We start from the raw sequence: 20,511 nt of genomic DNA on the forward strand, positions 1-20,511 counted from the left end.
GGGGGAGCGGCCTCCGCCAATGGGCGGGCGGGGCGGGAGTAGCGGGCGCTTCTGATTGGACGCGGCGCCGCGAGAGGCGGGGCCAGGAGCTGAGGGGAGGTGGCGGGGGACGCGGGCGGTGCAAGGCCGGAGTCGCAGGAGCGGGAGGGGGGACAGGAGCCCCCTGAGGGCCACCGCTAAACCATGCCCCCAGCGCCACATCCGCACGGCTTTTGAATGCTTCCACCGCCTTCCCGGGCAGCCCATTCCGATGCTCCACCACACTTTCTGTGAAGGAATTTTTACCAATGCTCTACTAAAACCCTTGAGGCCGTTTCTTATCCTGTCGCTCGTAAGCTGGGAGAAGAACCTGCCCCCACTGGCTGAAACCTCCTGTCAGGGCGCTATGAGGGCGATAAAGTCCACCCCGAGCCTCCTTTTCTCCAGGGTGAGCCTCCCCAGCTCTGTTCCCTTCTCTGGACACACTCCAGCACCTAAATCACTTTATTGTCTTTATTGCCTTTATTAATGGGCCCAAAAATAAGCACAGAGCTTAAGATGCTTCATCATTGCCCAGCACAAGGGATAGTCACGCCCCTGGTCCTATGGCCACACTATTGCTGATACAAGCCAGGATGGCACTGGTCTTCTCAGCCATCTGGGCATGGGCTGGTTCATAGCCAGCCATCTGTCAAACAGCACACCCAGTTCCTTTTGTGACTGGGATTTTATTAATCACACACAACACAGGCTTTTCCCAGCTTCTCAGTCCACAAACACTGCACAACAGAGTATCCCCCAGTGTCTAATATGGAAATGACTGAAGAAACTTCTACCACCAGCGATGAAAGTTATCTGGGTTTTTGAGGTGCTTTATCTTGCAGCTCCTGCTGCTTTCCAAGATGGGCCACACAAATGGAAAGTGGTGTGTGTTGGCTCTCCAAGCTGCTTGGTGGGAGAAGCCAGTGGATGCCTGGTGCTTTCAGCTAAACCGAGTTGCTCTGGCTCCTGCAGTGTTTCCATGACACAGAAGAATACCCAAAAAAGCAGAGAAAGATTAAAGGAATCCTCACCTTTTCACAGGGAACAAAATCTATTAAAGTGGGAGTGGGTAACACTCTGCTTTGCTTTAAATGGGAATTTATGCAGGACAGTTATTCATCTGAAGTGCTGCATGGGCAGCACGCTATGAAAAGCAGAAATTTTTTACATTGCAAACTTCAGATACTGTAAACCCTTTTCCTCTTTGCAGGCAATGAGAACATCATGACTAAGTTTTTAGACATCATGGCAGCTATTTGCAGCACAGGTCTTTTTTTGACTAAGGCAGAATAATTTCACCTGGAATTTGTACGCACAAGTCGTCACTAAGACAACACAAGGAAACCATTTTGTCTTTGAAGTCTTTATTGCATCACTGTAACAAATTCAAATATGAAGCAACACTTTTAAGTGAAATGTGTCCCTCTTGCAGCTCAGCAATACAATATAGCTTTTTAAAACTACTTTTCTTAATCTGCCTATATGGCTTTAGATTGGCAGTTTTAAGGTTAGGATGTGATTAAAAGTACTGCTTGCAAAGGTGCTATTACTTTCAGTTTTTAGAGAACTTTAAAAATGACTCTGCAAATTGGTGATTCTACAAAATGGTTAATGCTTCAGTATTGAAAAGAATAAAATGTAAAGTCTCTCCTTCCAGTCTTGAAAATTGCAAAAGCAATTACTTTGTGGAAGCAAAGTACTTTAGCAGTTAGTAGCAAAGCAATTACTCCTGGAAGTAACAGGAGGGAACTACAGAGAATTCCCCTAAGAAATGGGTATGAATATAGTAATCTATACTAAGGAATAAGCAAAGTATGCTAAGGTAACAGACAAGTAGGTAAAGGGGCTGAAATAATAAATGCAAAGTGCATGTTCATTCTTTTTCTTCCAGACTTTTAGCACCAAGGCTGAGTGGATACCTAAGGATGACTGAAAACTCTGCTGGTGGGCGAGGTAATCAGAATCACAGCACTGCTTTGGTTGGAAAAGATCTTTCAGATTCCCTTAGCACAGAACATTTTAAATAAATCCTCACAAGAAGGTGCTTTATGGTGACTACTGGAAACAGGAACATGCAGAGGTGCTCTGACCTACCCTACACCTCTTACTGCTGGACACAGGTAAGGCAGAGCACCTTCCTCCTCTACCACTCCCTTCTGCCTTGTGTAGAAAGAAGTTAAAGTTGTTCTCACAGTTCTTGCCGACATCTCTGCATAACTGAACTTGAAATGTGAGTACTGAAATAGCATGCTCTAAAATATTTGCTTATGTTAGTCCTTCTGTTGATAATTTGAAGACATATTTCAACACATGGATAGATCAATAAAGAAGAAACCTAGATGTAAAAAGAATTAAAAAGTGCTCTGTAAATTCTTAAATGTAAAAGGCACTAAAATTTTCTGGACTATTAAGATCATTCTACTATTTGAAAGTAATAAGGTATTGTGGATATGCCTGAATGTCATTAAATATGACGAACATTGTTGGATTAGACACGTTATCAACCACACTGTTGTAGCGGTCAGTAGGATCTGCTTGGCTCTTTGGTGGTGGAGTCTTTAGCCCTGCTGTCCCAACACAGTACTGCCCAGTCAGGACCCGAGCCAAGTACATGTGTTTTCTGCCATTCACATGTCGAACGGAATAAATATCCTGAGCAGAGTAACTTGCATTGACAGCAAAGTAGGTTCCGTCTCCAATGACTGCAGCTGTTAGGAAAAACAACATTTTCAAATACAGTTAGTGTTCTTATTCTCCTCAGAATCTCTAAAACTCCTTTTTTGTTTTTAACTCTGCAGAATCTATAAATGTGGTTAGAGTTCAAACACGAAATTCTAGTACTAATCCTGTGTATCAGAATCAAATATGAATCCACATAGATAGCAGATACGTATCAACACCCAGGTTTTGACTTCTCTTTCCTATGGAGAAAAGGGCTCCTCTGTTTAACATAGTTTAGCCTGCAATCCATCAAATTGCAATTCTTCAGAGGCTTTTGGACTTATGACGATGTAAGTGTTATTACAGTTTTCTAGTCACACTTCTCAGCAAGTCAGAGAAATCACATGTCTTTGTTCAAGACAGATTTCTTTTTTCTGACATTGGTAAAAAGCTGTTCAGGCCAAAGAGGTCCTTCCTATCTGGCTGCCCTGATCTTTGGATACTTTTGCTTGGCTACCCAGCCTGACAGAAGGCAAGTGTGCCTTCCCAATCATTAATCACAGCTGAGATGAAAAGGTGGATGTTAATACCCACAAGCAGAGAGAGGACATGGGGATCTAGGGCTCTTGCTTCCTGAGTAAATCCAACCTCCTGACACTACCAAAGAGCAGGAAAGCAAAACTACATCTCCTCTGATCATGTTTTAAAAAGAAGTGGTGGCTGCCATTCCTACCTGTGCACAACCAGCATATATTTTGTGTATGCTGGGCTTCATTTATTGAAGAAAATCTCAGAGTTAGTACCTCCAGAGGATCCAGACAGAGAAAGGTCTTTGGATCCAGACCACACTGAAGTATCAACTAGATCTGAGTTAAGCTGCCCAGCTCTCTCAATATCAAATCAGCCCTAGGCATGTACAACTCTGTCTTAAGGAAGAAGACATTAAGAACAAAAATTAAGGATTTCTGAAGTGAGGCTACATGGCCACTAAAATCAACGAGCACCTCAGTTCAGTCCATGTTCCACTTCTTTGGATCCTGTCCTTCATCTTTGATTGCTGCCAAATAATACACGTAACAAGACTGTACTAGAGGAAGTGGACAGAACAAGCTTTTACCTACTGCAGAATATCTTTATGTTAAATATTTAAGTTGTCTCTAACAACTGTTAAAGGCTAAGAATTAACTAATGGATCTCACAGATTTTGTAAGCATAAAATTGGTACAGATGTGGGATCTTACACTGTCCTAATCTGTGGAGGCAACAGGAGAAGGATTTGCACTTCTACTTTGCTACCTGTCTTTGTCTAAGAGGAGAGGAGATACCACCAGCTAGCAGCTGTTACATCAGCTAAGGATGTTGAATAGTGTTTCTTGTTCCTTTCTCTAGGTAAATGATACAAACCAATTCCCAGAAGCTGCCCAGGCTTCATTTCAGAGCAGGGGAACTCTTTTTGATATCCTTTACCTGGTGGCAGCCAGCAACAAGTGATTAACTGAACAGAATAATTCCTCTGTCCATACAGATTAATCTCAGGAGTTGTTTATTATTGTGTTCTCTAATTTCATTCAGCTTTCATGTTGTGCTGACAGCACTATAATGCTGACACCCTGCAGCTCTCATACATGCCTAGGAAATTAACTGATTTGGATAATGACTCACCATTCTTTCCAGCAAATCCACGATTAAATCCATAGAAGTTAATCAAACTCAATGAAGATGCAGCTGTCCCATGAAATAGCAACCTCTCATTATTTTGATTTTTGTTCTTTTCACAGATAGATTTTTTTTTTAGTTGGTATGTCTGCCAGAGGATGCGATTTTGTATTCTTTCAATCTGCAAAATTACAAAATTAACTATATTTATATGAGGGAAAAATGGGGTAGGGATGAATATTTATCATGGCAGAAAAGCATTAAAATGAAATCAAACTGAAAGAATTACAGCAATTTTCACTATATCCTGGTAGCATGAGGTTTGGGTAGAGGAACTATGTAGGCATCCTGAAAAATCACAAACCAAAGCAGTTCATAAGAGAGTTTCAAGCTCAGTAATTTTGGGTATACATTTGTCTTGCTAAGTGTACCAGGTACCCAGCAGTTGTGGTAGCTGTGCACTGACATTTCTAGCAACAGGCTGCTGTACCACTGCTAGAGGCAATGATATAAGATGCCTTCTATACATCCTAATCATCTTTACTGATTATTTTCTCACTAAAGGACAGAGTGTAGCAATAGCATTAGGTTAAGTTTCTCTTCTAGATCTAAGCTTGCAAGTCAAAATTGCTTCCTCTAATGTGTAGCTTAGCAACCCATAAGAAATGACTATATAAAAATCACTTGGTGGGAGGATGGATGTTGCTGGCTCCCTATGCCAACAATGTGAATATAGCTTAAGGGAAAGCAGTGTCTCCAACAAAGTATAATTTTAAAGACACTTCTGTAACAGCTTTCCATTTTTAACAGAAAAAGACCTAATGTCATTACTTGATTTTTTTTTTCTGTAATACATAATATTTTGTTCTCTTTGTGTGTTTTCTTGACCATGCTCATTGAAGCTCATGATGTTTTAAACACATTATTCTCACTCCTAATTTGATTGTATTTTCTACTGTTTATCTCTTCTCTTGATTCAGAACAATTCCATCTTCTCCCTGGCAATTAAATCTCTGTGCTTTGTGTTGCAGACTTCTAAATAAGCAGGATCAAATACTGACACTGGTTAAAACTGACAGCCAAGCCTGTTTAAGTTGTAAATTAGTCCAAAGCTTTGTATCAGTCTGCAAGGACTTTGTATTTTTCTTTGTATTCTGAATGCATTTGCTCATGCCTCCATTTCAATATAGAATTTCCTAATTGGAAGTACCATATTAGCTAGAGAGTACCACATTAATTGAACAAAGAGTCAGCCTGAAGACTGACGGTCACTGGTTTTGCACCATTAGATGGCAGAAATGGCAGAATAGCTCTTAGGAAACTTGCTCTGATTTATAGTCACCCTGTGCAGTGCTGAGGAGACTGACATACAAAGGGCGTATTGGGTTGCAGACACCTTATAAGCACATATTTAGGAAGTTTATTGTTTCTTGCCCAAGCATTGACATTTTCCCCCCTCCCCACCCCATATGGTATCACCTTCTCTATGTTAAAATTACTACATGTTGTCTTAAACATCTTCTCAACTGTTGTGTATTCAGGATGCGATGGCTTGAGCTCCACCACTTTGACCTGTTCATTCTGCATGTCTGTCCACTCCCTAGGGAGCTCTATTGACTGCATATCTGCAAAACAGAGGTTGCATTATTATGACAGACAACTAGCTCAGCTCCATAGGCACATCTTGCAAACCACGTGCACAGAGAGGACAAAGAGGACAGCACCTTCTGCAATACTTCATTCAACAAGTGCTCTTGCTCTTCCAAGAATCACTGGTTCTGTAATACACTGTAAAGCCTTTACATTTTGTCTAATTATCCCCATACCAATATCTAACTAAAACCAGCTTTAAAACTCCAGAAGAATTTTATGTATTCTTCATACACCACTTCCTTTGTCAGATTTAAGCATGAAATCTATGCTCACCAGTCACATATATGCAGACAATATTTGCACTTAAAACTGGTGCTCTGATTTCACTCATACTTCCCACTGATTATGAAACCCAAAACTCCTGGCTGAGGAAAAAAAAAGAAAAAGGGAAAAAAGCTAAGGAATACCTTACTTCTTTGGGATACCTGAGCTTGCATTTATCCAAATCATCATTCAATAATAACTATTCAAGTTTTTTTATTTAACAAAAGTGTTATTTACCTTCATCCTTTTTCACACGTTGAAGGATTTTAATTTTTCCTTGGTCGTCAGTAGCCCTTAGAGTATTCAGATCCACCTTGTAGTTCTTATTTTTAATTCTGACATTCATATATGGCTTTTTAGCCATTTTGGCATGCTCCAGCTGCATATTTGTCAATTTATCAAAAGGAACAAAGCTATCATTGCTTCCTAGATACCTCCATTCTACCAGGTTAAAAAGAAGTTCTGCCTTGGATTGCTCTTCTTCAGTAGACTTAATTTTTTTGATCATTTCTTGAACTTTTTGAGAAACAAAACACACATCCCTGCTAATACCAGAAATTTTAATTTGAGGGGGAGAAAGCTTATTTAAAATCTCAATGGTGACTTGCTTTCTTCTCTGGAGATCTTCCAAAATGGCAAATTGCGTCTCATCAAAATTTTCAATTGCCTCATCTGAAATAGTGTTTTCAAACTGTTCCTTTAAAATTAAATCCTTTATCCAGGACTCAGCTGCATCCACCTTTTCTTGGCTTTCTCCACAAATTTGAAACGTGACTAAATTAACTTTCTTCTCCAAAATCACAGACTTTTTCTTCTCAGAAGATTGTTTTTTGCCCCAAAAAAATGCTGTGGATAAATACATCAATTATTAGTTGTAAATAAAAGAACTTCAGTTTTATTTGCCCATGCACACAGAAAATAACTTACATTTAAACATAGATAACCATGATTCTGATTCTGTTTTGGATGAATCTGAATCTTCTCTTTTCTTCATGCTTTCATAAAAGTCCCTGAGCATATTTGTCTGGAAGATCACGATCTTAATTGTCTGTAAATGCTGAACTGATTTTTGTCTTGCAAATTCCACAATAGCATCCAACATTTCATCAGCTACCTTGGCTGAATTCAGTCCTGCTTGACCTAAACAAAAATAAAAGGCACATATCAGTGAACAGTTTTTATGCAAGTCTACGGTTACCCATATGAAGTTTGTCTGTTTCTGTACTGCCCCCCTCAGACATTGCTTTCCCAAGAAAAAACAAACCTGTTCCAATAGCTGGGAAGGCAACAGATTTGTACATCCTTTGCTCACACTCATGAAGCACTTTGGAGACCGGAGTCTTCACCTGGTTATCAGCAATCAAATGGATGATTTTACTGCATAACAGGTTCCCACCCTGTGTAGTAATAAAGCCATTTTGACACTGCCCAGCTGGAAGAGAGAAGATAAAGAAGGAGACATAATATTTACAAAGTGGCAATCTCTTTTGGTAGTATTTTCTGTTATATTGGTAGTACAAGAGAAGTAGAGAAAGTGCTAAGAAATCCACTGTGAGCTATTTTATTGTGAGTTTACTTGATTCTGGTTTTCTTTTCAAATAATCTGCAGAGTTTCTTTGAGAAATTAATTCAAGTAAATGTGTGTTTTCTAATTTCCTAAGACCTCTGCTACAAAGTATTTTCCTATTAAGTACAATATAAGAATTTATGATGACTTTGAATACATCTCACTTCTACTTAAAAGCATGCCAAATTAATTTATATGTGAAAACCTTTCTTATGCCACTTATTCCTTAAAAGCCTGAATTCTTATACTGCAGCAGAGCTGAGTGGCTAAAATAAAATCATTAAGATTATGACCAATTGATTTAAGAACAATATGGAATCTTTAAAAAGCTGTTTGTGATTTCTCAGAGCACTCATGTTTGCTTACAAAATGGAGTCATATTGTGAGGATGAATGGACTGATGAGCACAGAGATCCAGACCACCTCACAGATCACAAAGGTAATGACAGTAAGATGCTCTGCAAGCACTGAGATCAGACTGATAAATTTACTTTGACAAAAAGTTTTATCTGCCTGGTGATTTTCTTCTGACTCTCAGGATTTTCTGAAGAATATTTTGTACATGAAGTTAAAATGTAATTTGGAACACTGTAATGGGGCTTTAGGTTCCTGCCAACATTATAATTTCTATGTTTTGTCCGTTCCTACAAAAAAGTAAAAACTGCACAGGCACTAGGAGATTTATTTTAAGTTAAGAGTAAGGAGTATTTCATAGTAGTATGGATAAGGCCTTGCTCTGTGGTGGAGTTTCCTTGGGAAACAAGCAGGGTGTAGCTCTGCATGGAAATGCAGGCATGAGCATATTTACCAAACAAGTTGGAGCCAAGGCTTCTATCTTGTCCCCTACAGAGTAGTTTGGAAATCAGAAAGACATAAAAACAGCTCTTTGAAATGAAAGAACAAGAAAATAAGAATCAGTGTAATAGTTCTAAGAACAGAGACATTTACCTGATTTGAGGTTAATGATAAATGTGTGTTTGTACATATGTTTCTACAGAGCCAAAGGCTGGGAAAAAAATCCAGGAAACTCCATCTTTAAAATCAGTTTCCAGACTCAGAGCAGGCACATTTAGGTTATGCATCTAAAATGTCCCTTTCTGTGCTTGTAGAGACCAACCACAATGAGCTCGAATTCTACTGCTCTACTGGTCTGGCAGAATGCAGACAATGGAAGAACTCGTGATCAGGGTTGTCCCGATTTCAGCTGGAATAGAGTGAGTTTTCCTCTTAGTAGCCAGTGCAGGGCCATGTTTTGGATCCAGTACGAGAATAAAGTGTCTAACACAGAGATGTTTTAGTTATTGATAAACAAATATGAAAAGAAAAATTCTCAAGGTATATGTCAAAACAAGAAGGGGACTTTTCAAAGTTCCTAAAAATGAAAGCTGTATTAATCAGATAAAACAATTATGTCAGAGTAGAGAATTATAAAGCAACTTTAAGTTTTCAGTGAGAATGAACACGACAAAAAAAGAATTATCAAAAAAATAATAGGCTTTAACATACCATATTGAGCACATTCCTTTGCTACCTGGGAACCAGCAGCATCCATAATTGCTTTGAAGACCCCTTAAATCACATAAGAAAAGCACACACATTCATAAAGTCTCCACAACTATCTCTACTCAAAACTCTACCCAACTTTTGTACCCTACAAATACCCTAAATTGCTTTATGGCAAGATACCTCAAAGTTCAAAACGGTGACAGTTTCCCTAAGTACTGTCCATGACACACAGCTTTGGCTGCAGAGAGAACGTTTCCTTCACTGCTGGTTAGAAGTCATTAAAAACTCCTGTTTCATTGTTTCACTCACCAAACCCATATGCCCCTCACCAAACTCTCCAATGGCTTTGAACTGGTATCATTTGGTACCTTGCAGGCTTATAATTCACTATGTGAAAACCATCTGCTTCTTATAGGGCAATTTACTTAACCAGAGCTTTGTCTTCCAGTGAAACATTTTAGGATAAGTGTATTTTTTTATAATTATACTTAATCTAAAAATTCCATTTAAATACTTATGGTTTTAAGCAAGAAAAATATGGTCAGATGCCTTCTGTTTGAAAATGAAATCAAATATTCAGGACATGTAAAAAACCTGTTTAAGATCTATTTCCTGGCTAATCATAACTCTTTATGAAAATAACTCATCTGAAAAATGCTTCATAAAAGTTTCCCTTGTGGACAATTCTTTCCTGTACCCCCTTCTAAAAACTAGCCCAGATTTATTGCTAAGGAACTACATATTCAACATATTACCTGCTTTGGCATCAAAAGTTGAATTTGCTATGTTTACAATAACCTCTGTATCTTCCTTGGTAATATCTCCACTAATTACTTGCAGAGTGATGGAACCAATCTTCATTTCATGAACTCCCAATAGGTTAGTAGAAACAGGACTAATGAAACCTGCAAGGGAAAGAAAAATACATTAAATCACTTCTCCTTTAGTTTGGAGTATTATTCTCTTCCACTGATTGAAACTCCTTATCCTTTTAAGGAATATACTCTAGGTCAGTTTGATGGATGTAGAGTGTCTCTGTTTTTATTCCATTTCTGAAAGCTGAGAGGTACAGTATTCTTCCTGTTTGTGCTATGGAAGTGAAACCATTTCTATTCCTGTAAATTTATGCAATATGAATTCAGAAAATGGCTTCAGGGTTTATCTGATCTGACCAGCTGTGTAACAGTTTCCTGAATTTATTCTTACAAGAAATGGAGCATCCAGCTTAAGTGTTGCCAGTAATGGAGATCAGATCACATTCCTTTTGTAAGTTATTTCACGTTTACTTTCATGGATACAAAACTATTCCTTTCTTGTAGTCTAAACTTATCTAACTTAACTCATATTTTATCTGCCCACTCTTAACTTCATCTCTTTGATACTCAGCAACTGAAGAGGAAGGGTTTTATATCCTTACAAATAAGCCTCTGTCCTTGTTGAAGTGCATTCATGTTTTGGTTATTGTGTCCCACTGTTGTCAATTAATAAATGGAAAGGAAATGATCCACTCTGTATATATAAATATATATTTGTAGGAGATTAAAGCTACAGAAATACATGTTATTTATGGCTTGTTTGGCCAAGTGATTGCAAGTTCTTATATCCCTTAAGCAGGACAAACTACTGTGTCTCCTATCAGAACACCCTTTTTGTTTTGATAAGACTGGTCTCACTAAGAGTTCAGCATGCCCTCAACAAAAGAAATTCCTCTCTAAGAATTTTACAAATGACATTTAAGAATGCAAGTCCATTAGGAGGACAAAAAATGCCCTGTGCCCTGATGATATTTCTTTTGTTTCCTGATACACGTAAAACCACTTAATAACATTTACATTCTGTCCCATCCTTACACAACTTACTTGGCTGTGCTGCTGCAGCATTGCCACTTTCATCTGCCCTACGTGCTAATTCAGTGGTAAAAGCCTAAGAAGAGAAAAAAAGTATTCAAGATAGTATTCATTTCACAGTACGTACACTGAATGTTTCTGTAATTAACATTAACAGTCTTGTAGCCTCTTGCTGAGACACCTCACACATTTTATAGTCATATTTAAGTGTTAATAACAGCAGAAGACCCAGTGTGGACAGTGTGATAAGAGATAGCTCTGCATTGCTAGAACTCCTCTGTCAAAAGATAAGGAAGCATCTAAAGGCTTTTACAGTGCCAACAGCAAGGCCAATTTTGTCTGCAGCTTCTGCTTGCTGAGAGTTTGTATTTCAGAGACACTGGAAAGACATCCCACTGTTGCTGGCCCACAGCAGTAAGAAAGTGCCAAATTATTCCCTTAGAAAGCAGTATAAGTAAAACAGATTATTAAAGTGTAAACAGAGCAGTATGTTTCAAAGACAGATTTGTCCTGAGAAGAACTACCTGAATGTTATCAGTATCATGTGGATTCAAGAGAAAATGGACTTCCTGGAGATTCTTCAGAGTGTTACTACTACTGAACCTGAATAACACATCAAACATTAACTTAGAAACAATGATTTTAGGAAATCCAAATCCTCCAGTCCCAATAGCTGGGAAAGTGATCGATTTCAGTCCAAGTTCTTCAGTTTTCTTCAAGCAGAAATTGATTGCATGTTCTAGGTCCTGTAAAACACAGCAAAGGTACTTTTTTTCTAAAGGCATAATTTATGAATAGTTCCAAAGAAACTGGTATGATCAGCAGCTCTGAGTGCATCAAGACATCTTTAAGGTCAGTCCAACGGAAGAGAATGGAGTCAAGTCAACTAAATTAACTATATTTAAACCTGAAATTTCAGGCCAGATCCCAAACAAATATGTAGCTGGGGTGGATTGGGGGTTAATAATTAAAATATACCTTCTCTGTCTGTGCTCCACTCCACTTGGGTATTATGGCATGAAAGATGGACTTGCAGGCCATAGCACATCCACTGGTGCAGACCACACTCCCAGGACCTGAGTTCTGACTTTGTTTCTTGCTGTCAAACTCAACTTTGAGAGCTGGCCCAGCTCTTTCCAGCACGGCTTTGCAAAGAGCCCCCTCGCCAAACAGCAGATCTGTGCCAACGCTGTTGACAACAACATCCGTCTGCAACAAGATTACAATGAAAACAGCTGCAGCTAGAATTCAAACGAAAATATGCACCAAGATTAGAAGTCCTACCAATGCAACACACAGGAAAAGAAACAAGATGCCAGTGGATACCCAAAACAGCAGCCCAGACAGGTACCTATTTCCCCTAATATCCAACCAAGACAGTTACTTTTACAAAGTACTTTAAGTTAAGGTTTTTTTTTAAGAAAAAAAACCACAACTCTTTTACATGTTGACCTTGGATCTAGAAAACAAACAAGATCTAGCTGGGAATTGAAACATCCTGAAATTCACAGCTGCCATCTAGAAATGGCTGCAGTAACAGATCTCAACCTACACTCAAGGTTTGCAAGCTTGCATCCTTGTTTAGCTAGCACACAGTTGTTTTTTCCTTATGCAGCAAGTACTTGTGAAACCTACTGTCTGTCCTTTTTCATTTAAACTGAAAGATCTTACCATCAAGTTAGAAAGGAGTCAGAAAAGTAAAGCCTTACCACAGCTTCCTGAATATTCTTCTTCTCCACTCGGATGCAAAGTCCTTCATTTGTTGTAATCATCTTCAGATCCCCTTTTCTATTCTCCTTCTGGCTTTTGTTCAGCCATTTTGGGGAGAATGATTTAGCTGAAAATACTTTTTTTACTGTCTCACTCAGAACCTGAACAATTCCTTCTGAATTACTCACAAGATGGATCTCCTTCAAGTTTCTGTCCTCCGTGAGTTCTTCCAAGGTCTCCCTGATGGAGGTCACAATTGAATCTGCACAGATCTGTGGTGGAAAGCCATAATTCCCTCCACCTATAGCAGGCAGAGCTATGGAATGATGATTGTATATATCAGCTAGTTGTAGACATTTTTTCACTGTCTTCTTCAACAGGTTCACACACATTTCTGGTCTCTCCCTGTTCCACCTGGGCCCGACAGCGTGGATGACATTCTTGCAGGGCAGTCTCCCAGGGCATGTGACCACTGCGCAGCCAGGCTGCAAATTCCCCAGCTTCCTCACCAGCTCATTGCACTCCTCCTGCAGTGCTGGCCCAGCTGCCCTTGACAGTGCCTCAGCCAGCCCATCAACATGTTTTAGTTTGTCATTAGATGCATTCACCACAACATCAACAGGGTAGTCACACAAGTCACCTCTATACACTCCTACCATAATTCCACCTGGCAGGTTTTTTTCATAGTAGACTTTTCTTTTCACTTTATCACCAGCTTTTCCACCCTTCTGTTCTTCTTCTTCTTCCTTAATCCTAATGAAACAGCTATAATTCTGCTTTGCTTCTAAAATACATAAATCTTTTCTCTCAGTGAAGAACTCCTTTGCCCCTGGTTTATCAATTGGCACATCTTTTGAGTAAAGGGATGAGACAGTTTTTTGAAACATGTTGAATGCTTCTGGCATTTCTGCTCTGGGTCCCCTCAGAGAAATACAAGGTGTCTTGGTGTCAAAACGTACTGTCACACCTTTCTTCTTCAATTCTTTACAAACGCCAGACTTCTCATTCTCTACAAACTGCACTATTACCCCTGATTTAGCTGGGATTACTTTTTCAATGATTGTGTTTCTATCTACAAAAGCATTAAGTCTCCGATAAACCTCTGTTACAGCCTTAGAAAAGCCAGCAATAATCATTGTATTTTCTTTTCCAACAGGCTCCCAAGTGATGACAATTTCCTGGGAAGAATTATATGTCTTGAGCAAGGAGAGAAGAAGATCCCTCCACTGATCCTTTTTCATAATTTCACCATCCGCCACATTGATGCACTTGTATTCTAAACCTGTTTTTATTTGCTTTTCTGCTTCTAGAAGATCTTTGTGAGCATCTCCATATAGCAACAGAGTATCATCCTGAAGTTCATAAAAAGCAATAATTTTTTCCCTAATGAATAACATATCTGATGTTTTTTTATTATCTACACACTGCAGATAGTGGAAAACATGGCGGTCAATGGGAACTGATGTACATGGCATACTCAATACCTTTTCCAGTAACTCAGCTTTGACTTTATATACTTCTGCAGGTAATCCACACAACTGAACAGTCTTTTTTTTGTCATCATAAAAGAGCTTTAGGCATGGATATTCCTTCTGAATATTCTCTTCTAACCCAGCATTGTGCAGCACAGCATACTTCCCTGGGATCACTGACACAGAAATTTCTATGCTCTGTTTTTCCCTTTCACTTTGCTTCATGCATTCCCTCACTTCTTTTTCTGCACTGTCCACTGCTGCTCTGTTGCCTGCAATCACCACCATCTCCTCAGAAATATCAGTTATCATCAGAGCAACATCTTTTGACAACCTTTTTTTCACATCTTCCCAACCTGATGAATTGACTTTACATTTTATAGCTATGTAACGTGCCATGATACGCGAGAACTCAGTGGAAGCATCTTGCTGCCATGTCTTGAGCAACTTAATCATTGGCTTTTCCTGCTTGCAGAGAGATGGTGATGGGCACAACATAACTTCTGGGTTTGCACAGTCTGCCTGGGGCCATTTGAGCTCAGAATGGCAAACTGCCATTTCCTGGTTTATGTCCTGGGTCAGATTGGCATGCCTTTGTAAAAACTGCCATACATATGGGTCTAGTGGCACCCCAATGGGGTCTGGCATCTTGAAAGCTGGTCTTTCTTCTCCATAGAGAGCTGTTCCCATGGAGTGGTAATATGGATACACAGAAATCAGTGTCTGGTCCAGTAAATGTTTCTTTTTCAGGACCGTGGTTACATCTGAAAGTCAGTGCACATATGTACAAACAAACATATATCATTAACTTTAAATCAGGCAAATGTCTCTATTCTTAGAATTATTACATTGATTTTCCTTTTCTTCCATTTCAAAGACCTGTTTTTATGTCTTTCTGATTTCCAAACTACTCTGTAGTGGACAAGATAAAAGCCTTGGCTCCAACTTGTTTGGTAAATATGCTCATGCCTGCATTTCCATGCAGAGCTACACCCTGCTCATTTCCCCTGGAAACTCCACCACAGAGCAAGGCCTTATCAACATACTACTATGAAATACTCCTTACTCTTAACTTAAAATAAATCTCCTAGTGCCAGTGCATTTTTACTTTTTTTTGCCATTTTTGTTGGAACGGACAAAGCAAAGAAATTATAATGTTGGCAGGAGCTTAAAACTCCATTACAATGATCCAAATTATGTTTTACCTTCATGTACAAAATATTCTTCAGAAAATCCTGAGAGTCAGAAGAAAACCACCTGGCAGATAAAGCTTTTTGTCAAAGTAAATTTACTAAGCCAGGAGTCGCCTCACAGATATTTACCAGACGTTGCACTGGCACAAAACCCGGAGAGTGATTCAAGGAATGGAAGAAATATTAACAAGATTGTTCTTTAGCTCTGTTCTTCTCTGACAATGAAGATATTTGACTTAATTAGCTAGAAATTAGGATATTTGACCTTTTTTCATTTCTGAAAGTCAACTGTGTCACTGACACAAAGCCATTCACAGATTCTGCTCTGTCCCTCTACCTGTAAGTACCATGAATTTTATATTGCATATACAAACCTCTGCAAATGGAGAAAGAACACCAGTGAAAAAAACCCATGGACAAGGCAGATATTAAAATAAATCTCTGGTAACAAACCCCCCCAATAGATACTGAAGCCCTAGACACACAGCAGTATTTCTACATCCAGAGCACTTCCTAGGAACAGGACAGGTACACTGACTTCAGCAACAGAAAGCCAGGCTTCTCCTAATGCCCATATTTTCAGTAACTTCCTTGCAGGTTATCTGCCTGTGAGTACCTCGTTCAGGCAAAGGACAGAGTTACCTTTGTGGTCACAGAATGTAATGATGGCTGAGTTCTCCTCAGGGAAGAGCTGGACATCTGCCACGGGCCCCCCTCCGTTCCGTGCGCTCTCAAAGTACACCGTGAGGTAGTCTGAGGAAATGCTCTCTGGTAGGTTTTCAGCCTTGATGCTCTGTGTTGATTCAAGAAGCCGGGCAGTCATGTTGAATTCTCTGACTCTCTTGTTCTGTGAACATTTCTCAACAAATTCTTTAGTATCTGTAAACAGAAAAGCAGTATGAACTGACCATGTTTTCCTGAGTCATTATCAGCCCTGGCTATCACTTCAGGCAGAGAAATGAGCAGAGTCTACTCCCTGTATTTGAAACAAAACTGACTCTGGTGCCAAATAATTCTGTGTTGTAAAAAAAAGGGGAAAAGCACAATCCATGTTACTCTCTGCTATTCACTACCACTGTGTCTCTGTTCCTATCTCATAAGTTTACTGTCTTCTCTAAAGGAGACTTTATATAATCCCCACACTCAGTGCACTTTAAATTCTTCTTCATCTAATCCAAAATAAGACAGAAACAACAAAACATTCTAATCCAATTTCAATTAATAAAGATGCCACCATTTTCTTTTTTCAGTGTAACATTCGGATCACAGGCACTTTTATGGGGCTGCATATAAGACATTTTTCTTGAGAGATCACAATCCAGGTGCTTTTTTCAAACAGTCTGGATCTCTAATGGGAGAGGAATCAAGCTCTGAAAGCTATTACTCATGCTTATAAATGGAAATTAATAACAGTGTCATCCTGTCTTACCAATATTTTTTATAAAGGTTACTACAGCAACATTTATTTCAGGTATCAGTTCAACAGTAAAGTCAACATCTATATTCAGGCCAGTGATGTTCTCCAACAGTATCCGTAAGCACTTTGGATTGCATCTCTGTGTGTTCTCAAATACCACCGAACGTGAGGCCTCTGCAGAGTCAACCTCCTCCTGGAGTTCACTGTTTGGAACAAAACTCTCATCTTTCTTCGAGGCTTTTGTATCATCTGCAGCAGAAAGATAAGCCGCATAAAATGTCAGTACACATTTCTTGGAATGAACAGATTCTTCTGACCCTTTCTCTCTTTTCCTTCCCCAAAAAAAAGGGATTGTTAACCAAACAAATACTGCAGGGTACCACTGAACACTTTGAGATCCAAAACAGCCCAGATGCAATATTCTGCAGGGCTGCAGGCAGCTTTTTTGGTGGCACAAAAACAGACCAATGTCACTGGTATGTCTCTGGTCAGAGACTAAACAAAACTAAAATCCGTTGACATGATAGACCACAGCTGCTCAGATGTCAGTAAGGGTTGACAGAGACCTTGCAGCCTCTACATCTGTTTCTTAGCCCCGTGCAGGCAAAACAAGCCTGAACATAGCTCAGGACATCCACAGGCACCACAGACCACAGGTAGCTTCGTGTGACTTGGTGTAAAGCCTCCTGATGACCACTGTGCCCTGCCATCAGTGCAGCATGACAGCACTGGAGCAGCATCAGTGCAGCATGACAGTGTGCAAAAAGGGCTGACAGGGATGAAACAACATTTTGTAAATAGAAAATATATCAGAGGTACCCACTGAGTATCCCAAAGTCCAGGGTCTGCCAGAGGCAATCATGTCACCAGCTTTGCAGACAGATGAGGGCAGAGGTGAATGACCAACAGGCTGGCTCTGCCTGCTCACTGAGGTACAAAAACTACTGATATCAGACCCATAACATGTCCAGAAGACAGCTGCCTTTGAAGGCCTATCACTACCACCAAGAAGAAAACTAAAGAAATAAGAAGCAACAGTTCTTCTGATGCTAGTTACTAATTTCTAGACTGCTGAAGAAGTAATTTTTGTCCACTCTGTCCAATGAAGGAAATACCAAAAAGCCAAAACTGAAAGCCAGGCTGACCCAAGGAAGCAATTGAGAGCAGGATCTGAAGATTTCCAGGTTCCTCTCTAGTATAACTACAAAATAGATGACAACTTGGGGAACTGGAAGCCCTGTGTGGAGAAAAGCACCAACATTTTTGTTTTCTGAAGAATCAGCACATAGAGTGATGGATAACATTTTACCTTTTGTTTGAAGGCTGCTCATGGCATCCAAAGCCTAAAATAAAATGAAAGCCAAATATCAGTGACAGATTAGACAGTCTCACCACTATTTCAAAGCTCTGGTTAATTTTTATTCACCTTTGTGGGAACTGATTTTTCTTCAAATGTTTCCTCTTTAGTAGCTTGTGCTGTTTCAGGCTCTGTGACAAACAACCTCAATTCTCCTTCTCCTTCCAAATGCAACTGATGCGACTGTCTCTCAAGAACTCGTTTCTTGACTAAAAAAACCCAAAAAAGCCCAGTGAAAATGTGAATGGAAACACAGCTTTACATTGCATGGCACTTTCCCACCATTGTGACACTGTCGCAGTTTAAGAATGATATTCTGCAATTTTCTGGTATTCTGCTCCTTTCCACTGAAAGGAGCCAGACCTCACCGCTAGGTAGTGAGCTTCCCCCGCCGTGGCAGGATGGATAGGAGAACTGAAGGCACAAAAATGTTAAGCATTACAGGACGAGATGAGAACAATAAACTACAAACAAACAGCAACGAAGTAAGAAAAACAGGAACGACATCAGTACTGATAAACGATTCACGGGCCGCTGCTCGACAAAAGCCGGAAAAAATCCCTCCCTTCCCTTTCCGTGCCCCACCGCACGGCTCAGGGGGATCGAATTTCCCCAGGAAGCTGCTGTGCCTTCCTGGCTCCAGGAAAAGTTAACCTCGCCTTGGCCGGAACAAGGATATACAGATATACCGTAGATATACCGTCCCGCGAAACGAAAGAGCTTTAAACTCAATGCTGACGCAGAATGCAAACGGCTTCCTTCAAAAAAAAAAAAAAAAAAAAAAAAGGAAGACAGCAGAGGACATTCAGAGGACATGGACATTACTCCCGCGAAAAACTGCCAGAGATGCAAAACTCGGCTCTGTCACGGGTTTCATGGGGACCCGGAGAGTCGGCCTTGAAAATCCTCTTGACAGTGCCGAAATGGATGGCTCTTTGGGCTGTATGTCCTGAATTTACCAGCAAGGAGAGCCAGCAACTGGGAAGCACGTTAAGGCAAGAAAAGGAAAAATTGTACATAGGTATCTGTGTGTTTCTGCACATACATGCATGTCTATATATACATTTAACTCAACTGCAGCTAAATCCTTTCCAGCTTGCTGCAAGCTTATAAAAATATGTGCATGTTACAGATGACATATTTTATATATATATATCTGTAACTAATCTAATTGTTAGGTTAATATAAGATTTATTATTCCGAGTGCAGTTTAGAGAATACTACTGTGCATCAAGTTGAGTATGCATGTATATATTCCTCCTAGAATATATTTATTCACTTACAGCCTTTATGCCAAACACAATCCAGAGGCTAGTACTAAGCACCAAATCTAAGCATATGTATATAAAGTAAATATCACATTCTGAGTTAGAAGGGACCCACAAAGATCGACTCCAACTTTTGCACCTGCGCCAGACATCTGCAAGAATCACACCAAGTTTACATACTGTCTATTCTATATTGGACAGGAGGGAGTGTATACGACATATTATATACTACAGATATTGCACATCACGTACCAGACATATATTATTACATGCAACGATCTTTTAACTTGCAGAAAGTTTAGACTTGCGATTTACGACCCCAACACCCCCGCAGGGTGGCCACACGCTAATCCCGGCCCCTGCCCTCGCCGGGTCCCCTCTCCCCGATCCGCCCCGCCCCGGCCCCTCTCCCCGATCCGCCCCGCTCACCCTCGGGCTGGGCGAAGCAGACGAGGATGGTCCCGCTGTCGTCCCCGGTCCGCAGCTCGCACTCGCCGCCGCCCGAGCGCTTCTGGCTCTGGAAGTAGCAGAGCAGCTTCTTCCTGAGCGAGGGCGGCGGCTCGGCGGGGCCCCAGTCCCCTCGCACCAGCAGCGGGAAGGAGCACGGCCACTGCCCCTCCATGGCTCCTGAGCGGCTCCTCTCCCGGCGCGTTTTCGCTTTCGATTCCCCGCGCCCCAGGACGCGCCTTTTCCCGGCAATCACGAGCCTTTCTTGTCTCCTCTGCCGCCTCTCGAGGTAGCCCTGCCCCGGGCCGCCTCCTCGGCACCCCCAGACACAGCTTCACACCTGCGCCCTTAACCCTCCTCTCCCCCTGGAACATCCAAAGCACCCCCTCGCCTATCAAATGCCCTGCTCGCCCCTCTGCCGGGGGCTGGCAGCCGCTCTCGCTGCTGTCCCAGGAGTTCTCCCACCTGCTCT

The 20,511-nt window shown here is 40.6% G+C and overlaps 1 protein-coding gene across 2 annotated transcripts; it reads right to left on the bottom strand.

Moving 5' to 3' along the window:
• Nucleotides 1-1,368: 1,368 nt before the first annotated feature.
• Nucleotides 1,369-20,281, bottom strand: LOC139593880 (protein mono-ADP-ribosyltransferase PARP14-like). 2 transcript variants are annotated; one of them, XM_071435336.1, is made up of 17 exons: nucleotides 20,022-20,281; nucleotides 18,394-18,533; nucleotides 18,277-18,310; nucleotides 16,980-17,216; nucleotides 16,193-16,429; nucleotides 12,885-15,121; nucleotides 12,154-12,384; nucleotides 11,700-11,921; nucleotides 11,188-11,251; nucleotides 10,084-10,233; nucleotides 9,329-9,391; nucleotides 7,520-7,687; nucleotides 7,183-7,395; nucleotides 6,493-7,101; nucleotides 5,818-5,963; nucleotides 4,345-4,519; nucleotides 1,369-2,729 (listed from the first exon to the last, which is right to left on the bottom strand). In XM_071435336.1, the coding sequence occupies exons 1-17, from the start codon at nucleotides 20,212-20,214 to the stop codon at nucleotides 2,443-2,445; spliced, it is 5,406 nt and encodes a 1,801-aa protein (XP_071291437.1). In that variant the 5' UTR covers nucleotides 20,215-20,281; the 3' UTR covers nucleotides 1,369-2,442. The 2 variants fall into 2 exon arrangements, with proteins under 2 accessions (XP_071291437.1, XP_071291436.1); XM_071435335.1 differs by lacking the exon at nucleotides 20,022-20,281 and adding an exon at nucleotides 18,838-19,113.
• Between the last annotated feature and the right edge of the window lie 230 nt (nucleotides 20,282-20,511).

The sequence above is a fragment of the Agelaius tricolor genome, unplaced genomic scaffold, assembly GCF_023055355.1.
Source record: "Agelaius tricolor isolate 1412-34295 unplaced genomic scaffold, bAgeTri1.0.p SCAF_10, whole genome shotgun sequence".
Taxonomy (NCBI): Eukaryota; Metazoa; Chordata; class Aves; order Passeriformes; family Icteridae; genus Agelaius; species Agelaius tricolor.

What these genes read in the sequence shown, in the direction of transcription:
- LOC139593880 (XM_071435336.1), bottom strand. Translation starts at nt 20,214, where the DNA reads ATGGAGGGGCAGTGGCCGTGCTCCTTCCCGCTGCTGGTGCGAGGGGAC. An exon ending in AACCTTTATAAAAAATATTG is followed by an intron (nt 16,430 to 16,979) that starts GTAAGACAGGAT and finishes TTCTGTTTACAG; the next exon opens with ATACTAAAGAATTTGTTGAG. An exon ending in ACGTGTGAAAAAGGATGAAG is followed by an intron (nt 5,964 to 6,492) that starts GTAAATAACACT and finishes TCTGTTTTGCAG; the next exon opens with ATATGCAGTCAATAGAGCTC.